This window comes from Liolophura sinensis, chromosome 6 (assembly GCF_032854445.1).
Source record: "Liolophura sinensis isolate JHLJ2023 chromosome 6, CUHK_Ljap_v2, whole genome shotgun sequence".
NCBI classification, from domain to species: domain Eukaryota; kingdom Metazoa; phylum Mollusca; class Polyplacophora; order Chitonida; family Chitonidae; genus Liolophura; species Liolophura sinensis.
In genome coordinates this window covers 68,630,892-68,642,258 of record NC_088300.1, presented here as the reverse complement: position 1 = coordinate 68,642,258, position 11,367 = coordinate 68,630,892, and the positions used below count along the sequence as shown (strand labels likewise).

General features: G+C 41.3%; 1 protein-coding gene across 1 annotated transcript; it reads left to right on the top strand.

Moving 5' to 3' along the window:
* The first annotated feature begins 1,014 nt into the window (after positions 1 to 1,014).
* LOC135466513 (uncharacterized) lies at positions 1,015 to 7,018 on the top strand. Its single transcript, XM_064744036.1, has 3 exons — positions 1,015 to 1,116; positions 1,523 to 1,690; positions 2,085 to 7,018. The coding sequence occupies exons 2-3, from the start codon at positions 1,553 to 1,555 to the stop codon at positions 5,778 to 5,780; spliced, it is 3,834 nt and encodes a 1,277-aa protein (XP_064600106.1). The 5' UTR covers positions 1,015 to 1,116; positions 1,523 to 1,552; the 3' UTR covers positions 5,781 to 7,018.
* The last annotated feature ends 4,349 nt before the right edge of the window (positions 7,019 to 11,367 follow it).

The following is an 11,367-nucleotide window of genomic DNA, read 5'->3' as shown; positions in this document are numbered from 1 at the left end:
AGTGATCAAACCTGTGTTGGGGCATACAAAAGACATACCAAAAATTGCTGCTACCAGGCTTGGTGCTCATCACTGAGAGGTTACAGCAAGGAAACACGACTGGTTGGCCCGGTGTCAGTGTGACTGGGTCGGGTGTTACGCCTGGTGTCTCGCCCTGCCACAAGAAACGCACAATATGTACACACCTAATGACTCCTCGTCGTCATATGACTGAAAAATTGTTAAGTACGGCGTTAAAACCCCAAGCATACATACATGTACTTCGAATGATAAACTGAAGAGGAAAATAAGACTTCCAATGAATGTTGATGCCACGTCGGCAATACCACAGCTATATACGTGTGGGTATTATATAGAAGAATTTTATGTATGTTCATGTGCATTACGTATGTATATATGCCCTTATTGTTGTATGTATACCCATATCGGTGTCAGCGTTATTTTGACATTAAATACCTCTCTTTGGACTCGAGTGCCCATTCGTGCGTGCATGATAATCGCGACTATCGCGTTTGATATGTATAAAGAGAGTAAAAAATTCGCACAATGTTCGACACTGGAGTATCTCTATGTACCAAATCCTCTTTTATCAGTGAGAGAAGGCTGTTAAGAATAAATTTTGTGAATAAAATTATTATTTCGTATATTCACGACTCATATATTCATGGTGAAAAAACGACATTCAATCGTTTTTGGGGTGAGATATTTCTGTTCCTGACTTTACATTAACCTACGCTGATTTAAGTTTGTAGTATAGTGTATAGTATAGCAGTTCTGGTTCATTGAGCTGGCCTCATGGTGGCAGGTTTAAACCTATCCAAAACTACTTTTCACATGAATATATACGGCGAACCGGTTTGGAGATCTTTTGTAGTATTAACCAAGCATGGTTGAGTATGATAAGGTTTATATGCACCGTTCAACCCATATACACCATTGCATATCACGACAGTATGTCTATAGCGAATAAACGTGTGCGTGTTGTTTGTTAGTAACCCGGATAAGTTCGGACTATGTACACTGGTGTATATTCGGATTTGGGGGTTACACATGCAGTAACATCTAGGAACAAGCCAAGAGAGAAAACAACCGATAGTGTAAAGGTAACGCCTGCTGGTGAGTCTACAAATTTTGGCCAACAAAGTTTAAAAAACTCTTCTATTAACGACTGTAATATTTATAATATTATCTCAGTCTTAACGCGTGGTTTACCCTGGTCACTCCGGGATATCTTCCGTCCAAAATGCTGACAGCCAAAGTGTAAGTGAAACATTATTGACTATGGTGTTAAATAGCAATAAAATAAATAAATTACCTTTAACTCGAAGGTCTGAAAATCAATCACGATTTGAGTCAGTAATGTTTTCATTCTTCAGTATATACCTGTTTATACCTTTATGTAAGTTAAAATGCTTTCGAAAAGCTGCTGATCAAAATGATTTCTGAAATATGGTGTTATAACGCTTTTATTTTCATCCATAGTGACTTTGAAGATACACGCCTGTCTTACTTTACGTTATAGTTTACCGACTGTGTAAGACCAAATTGAATCATGGACCGACCCCGGTCACGTTCAGGTTGGAGAGTGCTCAGGCGCCGCATAAGTGGACTGACCCCGAGGACCGCGCCGGCCCTGCCAGGGGAAACCTCCACGGATGGCGACTACGTAGTCCTGAGAGAAATCAGAGAGGTAAGGAAAAGAAAAAACAAACAAACAAACAAAAACAAAAATAAATAAATAAACACACCGGAATAGGCACACAAAAGCAACCCTGAAAAGGTACCTATGTCCAGTTTGCTGTCACATTTGAAAGGCTATCTGAATGGGAAAATATTTAAAAGAAAACATCTTATCCTTTTATTTCTTATAACAATAAGATAAGTAAAAACCCAAAAAATTTAATGTTAGAAGTAAATTTCCTGATTTAACACACACACGAGAGACCCTGTGTGTTACTTTACGTGTTGTTATAGTTCTATTGTACTTACATCAAAATCAAAAGTCGAATACGCTCATTCTGATCCAGTAATTTACATGTTCATTAAAATATCTGTTAAAAATAAATCTCTTTTTTTTTCTACAGAAACGGAAAGCAGAAAAGAAAAATACGAAATTCGCAATAGCAGCTATTACGTCGGACACCACTACCAACAATATTGCTGGGTCTTTGTCGGGCATCCAAAACGCAGCCTTTGAAGCCATCGAAGAAACGCCTGTCCAAGCCGAATCGAAGGCTGGAGCCGAAATACGGGATAGGCTTTTACTGGAAATCAAAGCCGACAACGTGGAAATGGTCAAGCAGATTGTCAGGGAGCTTCGATCCAAGAGAATAACGGGCACTGAGGACTTTATGCTGACGTCCCACAGAATGAATGCTCTTCACTATGCCGTGGAGAACGACGCCAAGGCATCAGCGCGGTATCTCATCCGCCATGGGCATCCCTCCTTACAGACACAAGAGTTTGAAGTGGTCGTCAAAGGCAGCGTGGCCTCTCGGAACATTCTACACTTACTAACACTGAAAAATAACGTAGATGTGGCTCAACAGGTGCTGGAGCAGGCGACAGATCGAGACGCCAAGGGACGTCTAATGTTGCACGAGACAGCCATGGAGATCGTAGGGCAACGACCTAGGACATTTACGCCCTTCCACATTGCCGCCTTTCAAGGTTTTGTGGAACTTGTGAAGCTGTACCTCAAACATGGTATATCAGTGAATCATCTCAATAGTAAAAACGACACAGCGTTACTGTGGGCTTCTCGGTGGGGCCATGTGGATGTGATCCGCACTCTCATAGCTAACGGAGCCATGGCAAACATTGAAAATGATAAAGGATCCACCGCACTGTACTGGGCTACCAGATACAACCACCCTGAAGCAGTGAAACTTTTAGCTAACGAGGGCAAAGCGAACGTTAACCAAGTAAGGAAAGTCGGCTTGGTTGCTCCAATTATTTTGGCATCGGCCTTGGGCTATGCTAACATAGTTAGGATTCTTTTGGAAAATGGAGCGGATGCCAACATGGAGATCCGAGGCGGAGAAACTCCCCTCATGCAGGCCGCTCGAGAAGGACACATTGCCGTGGCAAGAGTTCTCTTGGATTTCAAGGCTTGCATCGATAAACAAGACGAGCGCGGTGACACTCCGTTGACATTGGCCGCCAAGTTCAGCAACGCTGACATCGTCGAATTGTTGTTGCACAGAGGAGCCAAAGTCACGCATAAGAATCATGAAGGCCACGGAGCCTGGCATTACGCAATCAACACTGAGGGAAATGACACTCTCGTCACACTGGTCAGGTTTTTAGCAGATAAGTCCGCGCCGGTGTCAATGGCGAACAGACTTACAAGAAAACCTCCACTGTGTATCGGAGCCTCCCTGGGCGCGTCTGAAAAGGTCCAGTTTCTGATATCTCTGGGATTAGATCCAACTGAAAGCGACCCTGCTGGCAACACCATGCTCCATCACGCCGCCATCAAAGACCACGAAGAGGTGATTAAAAGTTTTCACCAACAGGTTGGAGTTGATCGTCAAAACAAGACTGGCGATACTCCACTCCATATTGCCTGTTTGCACGGTCATTGTGACTGTATTTCTGTTTTGTTGCAGTGTAAAGCCAAGGCGAACATCAAAAACTCCAGGGGCGATACAGCTCTCCACGTCATGGCGAGGTCGGCGAATACGCGACCGTCGTCTGTAGCAATGTTGATGGATTATATGATCAAGACTCACGCTTGGGACTCTCTTCATGAACAAGATGCGAATGGAAACAGCGCGCTACATGAAGCAGCCGCTCACGCTAGTTGTGAAGTTCTGTGGGAATTCCGTGGTTTGAGTTTCAAACAGAAAAACTCCGATGGGAATACCCCTTTACATTCCGCTGTGCGCCCCAATCATCCGGAGGTGTTGGACACAATGTTAGATATCTTCGAAACAATGACGAGAGACGCAGACATCAATGAGCGTAACAACAACAGAGAGACGGTTCTTCACTTAGCGGCTCTTCAGGGATTTGCGTCGACCACGAAAAATCTGATACGATTCGGAGCGGATCTATCAGCCCAGGACAAGGATGGTAATACGGTGTTTCATCTCCTCACCGTCGCCATAGCGAAGGATGCAGAAAACGCCAAACAATATTTAGACGTGATGGATGTTTTGTTTGAGGAGCTGGTAAGATGGTGGTGCCTCTGTAAGGAGATTATCTATCCCGACGACGACAAATACCTCTACCGGCACATCAAGAGGAAAGCCGTCCATCATCTGACGGCCGCTATATCCAACGAAGACGGTTTGTCGGTATTAACTCTAGCTTCTAGACTGGGCGCAAAACATGTACTGAACAAAATTCTTATGATGCCTGATGTCAATTTTACTTCTAAGAATGGAAAAGCACGAATGGATATTACACATCTGACGCCACAGACAAGCAATCCTGCTACAAGTGGCCGAGGTTCAAGCAAAATTAGTCCTTCGGTGTCCTGTATGGAATGGTTGGTTAGTATGGAGGACCCCCATAAAGCAGGACAGACCTTTGATATTCCCACTCTAAGACAGATAGAGAAAATCTACGGTGACATTTGTGCGTGGACTTACAGCATGTTAATGTTACTACACTTGATATACATGGCAGCGTTTAGTGCCATAACCATAACTCTCTTGTCGAAGCAGAGGGAAAATGCGTCTGACTTATACGCCATCCAAATAGCCATGTACGTGGTGGTTCCTATTGAACCTGGAATTATTCTGCTGTACATGCTTTATTTGCTGTTTCGCTACACGCTAACAAGTGACTTTTCGCGACGTTCCCAATTGGTCAAGGGACAGAGAGGTTTTGTGGCGTTCCAGACGATGGTCAGTAGCTATTTCCCGATCGTGACCGGGGTCTGCTACGCGATATTGGTGATCATCTGGGTGATATTGTATCACGTGCAGTTTCAGTTCCACGACTACATCCTCGCCCTTTCTCTCCTCTTGGGATGGCTCTTCAGCATTTCCTTCACTCGAGGTTTCAAACCTGTGCACTATTTCTGGAAGATGCTCCAGCTTATGATTGTCCGAGACGTATTCAGGTTCATCTTTGTCTATGTATTCATCTTGCTAGCATTTTCCTTCGCCTTCCATGTTTTGTTCCAGGTGTCCGATGGAGTGGCAAGCCTCTATCCCAACGCCCTGGACACAATCTTCACCACGTTTAACACCATGATCGGAATGGACTGGCTGTTCGAAGGGGAGGTACAGGCAGGTTTAGCCGCAGTTGGCAGAAGCAGTGTCCCGCTAAAAGTCTTCCACATTTTGTACGTGATCCTCACAACAATTATCTTGCTTAACCTGCTTATTGCCATGATGAATGACTCTTATCAAAATATCAGAGTGAACCAGACTGTCACTTGGAGGGTTGATTCCGTAAGACTCGGACTGGAAATTGAAACAATGCTGCCTTGGTCGTCTTCGCTCTTTAGTCATATCCGAATCAAGAAAGGAGACATTCTGCAGCCCGAAGATGTAGACACCGGACGGGTGTCCCCGGATTCCGACGACAGTGGGGATGCGGACGATGTCCAAGCGCTGGTGCATGAGCGCTGGTACGTAGAGGTACCGCTGGTCAACATAACCGTTGACGGCAACACTAACGAGGACGACATCTCACATCAAATTGCCGCCGTGTCGCGCCGCCTGGAAACACTGGAGGCAAAGCTTACAGACACTCTCCAAACCGTGCACCAGTCAGTAAGAGAACTTCAGAGCAAGGTCACGGGGGAACAAACCGATTTGTGAGGAGTGGAAAAAAGAAGAAACACAAAAGCACGGTGCCTGAAAGCTTGAAGTGATACAGAATCGACGCTTGTTGCGTAGAATGTAAGATATAGTCCAGGTCAAGCCTAAGCTGAGCTGAAGTTCTTCAACATTTTTGCACATCAAGTAGCAGTTTTCTTTGAAACTTGTGCTCCTTTTAAATTCTATTTTGGAGACAAATGTGCTGGCCATTTTCAGGACTTTCAGTCCAAGTTTACCTGTCTACACAGAAAATATGGTGGAGTAAACATTCGAAAAGTTTAAAGAGTTACAGTGTGGCACATGTATTCAAGTATGGTATATTTCAACTCAGGAAATCCTATCAATACTGTTAGCCAAATAAAATCGACTCTGTAACCGTTTAAAGGGGTACAGAATCGTCGCTGATTTCCTCGTATAAAGGATAGACAATTCAGGCCTTACGCTATGAGCTGAGTTCAATTCGAGGTAGTTATTTATCTCATCAATTTATTTATTCAAGATTGATCAATACTGTAGGATTTAACCCAGGAAGGCATATCTTCATTGTCAGTAAGCATCGATTTTATCCGGTTTTATGAAAAACTTGGGTGAGGTTCATGAAGCGTGCTCAGTGTTATATCGCCCTTACCTATATAGCTTCATATATCTCCAACATTACACTGTAATAGCAATTAAGGGCTTACTTCGCACTTCATGAAACCCGCTGCCGATCCCACAAAACCCAAACTGACCTATGTCAGAATTTGAAATATGATTTTAAAGCTTATTTTTGTGTCTTATCAATTACCTCTTAAATGTGATCTTAAGACAAAGGTTCCATTACAACTTCCAGTGCCAAAAAATAAGCATTGTGATGAAGTTTTCAATTTTGACATGAATGAAAAATTGGCGCTGTGGTATCGACCCCCGGGGCCTGAAGTTTAGCCTAGTATGGCTCATATCTATACAGTACACTTCGTCATGGTAGTTAAGAACTTAATTAAATAAGTGCTATTCGTGAAACCGGCCATTGATGACCTCGTAGGAATGACGCAGCACATTGCAGCACGCATTATATTTGTCTGAAGTGCGCAGCCATGGTTCCAGTAAGGCTGAGTTTGGGCTTATCCCCGCTGACGTCAAGTGATGACAACATCACGTGAAAAGGCATAAATTTGAGACGAAATACCATGTACAGATGTACATATATTTTTGAAATGAATATACATGTAATCGCGCAATACTGAGAAAATGTTTTATAGGGCACCATTTGTTGTTTTAAATGCCCCTTTTGGATACATATATATATATATATATATATATATATATATATATATATATATATATATATATATATATATATATATATATATATATTATGAAAATATGTTGTTATTCACGATAACATTTTATGAACTACATTTACGATTCATTTTTGTTAGAATTTACACCGCTGCGCCCAGTTCCATAAAGCGGTGTACGACATTTTTTGTCGTACATTTGTTGTACTATATTTTGTACGTCACCATTACCGTAACATTGTCCTATAAGTGGCATTATTGTACCTGTGTGGCTTATGTGTGAAAATGGGCTCAGGATGTAATAGGTGTTCCTTCATGTTTATTTAAATACCAGATTTTTTCAACTCACACCTGTTTGTTTGTTAAGCCTGAAATAAGTGCTTCAGGTTGTGTTTTTGGTACTTATAATTAAAAAGGGGTTAAATGTTTCCGTTTCGTCCTGTAAACAATATGATGTTATTATGTAACTGTGTCCAAAATGGTGGACTTGGTAAACATCCAATTTGTATCATATAACTGCGTCGTTGCATTGTTGTTTATTGTTATCGTGTTGTTTGGTTCTACATATATGTATATTATATAAGTGTGCGCCAAAACATACACTGGACAGAATCACTTTTGTACCACATAACTGCGACCTTGCATTATTTGTTATAGTGTTGTTTGGTCCTTTATTATTATTGTTGTTCTTCTTCTTTTTATTATTATTATTATTAATATTATTATTATTATTATTGATGATTCGAGTTTGGCACAAGACGAAGTTCCAGAGACATTTAATCGGAAATATATTGACTTTGCATTGATATGATCATAAACATAAACACTTGTATAAATAATGAAAGAAATGTACCCCTGCAAATAGTCAAGGGTGAATTTTAATCAATATGGCAGTTTGTTATTACATGTATTTCGCGTTTTTTTGCGACAGTCGAGGGATGGAGGTTTGCGTCAATATATATATACATGTAGGCTAACATGTACGTTTCTACGTCTGTTACGCTTTCGGTTTACCTCAAATAACGTGTTCAGTTCTTGTCCGATTTCGACAATTATTTATGTTCACATTCTTTTTGTGCAGACGGAGACCATGTTCAAACATCCGACTAATCCGTGTGTCAGTTTTAAAAATTGTCATCGGACATCATAGTTTAAGTGCAATAACAGAATTTCAAATGTTTCCGCGATTTCCTTGAAATTTTGTCAGAAGATTCATTTTGTGATTCCTTAAAACAAGACAAAAATAACTCAGCATGATCCATGCCTAAGTTTTACCTATTTGCCGTAAGATCCATGAATTAGCTTGGTCAGATCGATTCGATCTAGCGGGCTATATATAAACCCAATCTGCATTCCCCCGGTTCCACATGTGAAGTCGTATTAAGGGCTGTATATATAGTTCATAAGTATTCTCTATTCTTATTCCAGCTGTAAATCCTGTGCACAGATCAATACCTGAACAATACCACATTATGCTTTCACGAACTTGTACTATAAAGTAAACCCGTTCTGGTTTTCTTGTATGGTCTCTTTTCCATCGATTCTGTATTGATTGGTTTAATCGATTATTTCCGATTACAACGCGCCCACTCCGAGTGTTGATAGCTTGCGCTAAGAATTATTCTATAGTTTGCGCGTGCATAGGCTATATGCAGTTTATCTCTGCAAGTTGTACATATGTATACGTGATAGCATGAAACAACGTGACAGCAACAACATGACATTGTCATATAACACCAACGCAAAGCTTTCCCACGAAACTAGAACTTAGGTGACACGCCGTCACAGTGTTACCACAATGCCGTCACTTTGGTGACATGTATATATGGAGCTTTACGTGACATGATTTTATGTACAGTACAACAGTTTATGATAATCATATGTACATTATATCATAAACTCTGTCTGTACACATACAGTAGTCATATCGCAGAACATAGTTCATGATATTAATGTGCTTGATTTCCTTAAAGTAGGTGCCGTCCATCCGTGCGTCTGCTTATCCTGGTTATCCGGTTGAATATTCATTCTTCCGTGCCTCTTGGTGATCCTCATTCTTCCAGTTGGGTTTCCGTCCACTCATGCGCCTGGGGGTCTGTCGTTTTTTCCGTATTGGCTTTCGTCCTAACGTGCGTCTAGGTGTCCGTCCTTCCGTTTGGGTGTCTCTCCATCCATGCGTCCATGTGTCCTTCCTTATTCAGTTTTGGTGTCCACCCATCCATCAGTGCTTCTTGGTTTCCGTCGTTCTTCACTCTGGGTGTTTGTTCTATGCGCCGTCATTGGCTCCCGTCGTTCAGTTGTTTAGTGAAAAGATGCTTTAGTAGATGGCTCACACATTAGCTGGGGAGCGAGCCGTTTTCGAATGGTTAAATGTGCTTGCTTCCATGAGGAGCGGCTTCAAACCCGGCCTTGGACAGAGATTTTGTAGATTCACACGCTCTTACTGCGTGTGGTCCTATGATTTTTTTTTTTTTTTTTTTTTTTTTTTTGCATTTGTAATCACACTTTCCGCGTTAACGAGGATAAGATACCATGCAAATGGCGGGGAAAAGGTCTGCATTGGATTTGAACCTATTGCCTTCTACCCCCAAGTGGCTCTACTATTTGTTTCTGGTTAATTGACTACAGTAACATTCAAGACAACTTGATGTCTAGGGAATTTGAACCCCTCACATTTATCAACAACTGTTGTCAACATAAGATTTCTATGAAAAAAGAACGGTAGCTTCAGAATTGATTCATTTATTTATTTATTTGATTATTTGAAGTTTATCAACTGCGTAAACAGTGTACATGTATGTATGTATGTATGTGTTTTCAGTCTTTTTCAGTCATATGACGATTAGGAGTCATCAGTTGATGTGAGTACATGTATATACTGTATCTTCTTGTAGCAAAGCGAATCCATGCTGACTGTACCGAAGACACCAGGCTATGACACCTCCACCTAGTCACATTATGCTGACAACGGGCCTTTTTCCTTGCTCTAACCATGCATATAGTCCTTTTTCCTTGCTCTAACCATGCATATAGTGCCGAGCGCTAAGCGAAGCAGCAGGAAGTACCATTTTTAGGACCCGACCCGGGTTTGATCCCACGTCTCCCGATTAGCGTAAACAGTGTTAGTCTACCATGCACTGAAAAAAAAAAACAGTCAATGTATTTGACTGGTATCATTATATACGGTTGCAATAAGATGGCGGTCGACATGGCGTTATATTATATTTATTCAGCGACAATACACCGTTGCAAGTCGTAACAACATGGCTGAATTATTATCATTGATGCCATAATTATTCATTATTGTATCGTGTCTTGACTCTTGTAGTCTGTATTTTTAAAAGTTGCTTCTATTTAGTGAAAACCAACATTTTAAGGACATGCAAAAGAAAAACTGGAAGATATGTAAAATATTCAAATGCCTAATTGGCCAACCCAGATGCCTTATCCAACGACTTCAGAGAATGCTTATCCAGTCACCACTAGCTTTGTCAAAACGAGGTCCAATTGTACAGTTGCCAGGTAAGGCAGAAAAGAAAAAATCGCTACATCAAAAACCCGAGTTAATTCTCTGTCACTTGTTGGAGAATCCCTCCAAAACCGCGGATTCGCAACAGAGGAAAGGGAGATAATCCAGCAATCCTGACGACAAGGTGCACAGAAATGACACCAAACTTACTAACGTAACTGGAAAGGCATTTCTGTGGGAATGAACAAATTCCAACCATCGACTGAAGACGGGATAAATTTTTTTGTCCAACTTACACCAGACTGACAAGGGATACAGCGCATTAGTGTGATCGTGCTTTCCGCTTTCTTACAGCAATGGCAAAAGCTTTTGATCTAAATTTCTGATATATGGTATTCATCTCTGAATATGGACTTCCTGCCTGCAACAAACCATCATATATTTTATTTCAATGGTGTCGCAAGCAGGTTTAGATTCAGTTCTTGCTGGTTCAGGTCCTTTTTTAAAGTCAGGTGGCTCCGGCAAACTCGGTGGTTCGCCCTGGTGGTGTACTATTTTGTGGAGGTCTGCTTCCAGAAATATCTATAATAATTTTTTGAATTTAGGATAAAAACTCACATGGTGCACATGTACAATGCACCTGGATTTTAAAACTACGAGTACACGCATTTTTTTTTATCTGTCTTTACTTTCTTTGAAGCGTCAGATTTGATGATCAACCTTTCGTGAAGCCTAAAAGTCAGTTGAATCATTATAGACTATATATGACGTTGTGGTGGCGACTTTCACTCATGGAACTCATGGTCACCGACAACTGTCACAGTAAACATACACAATG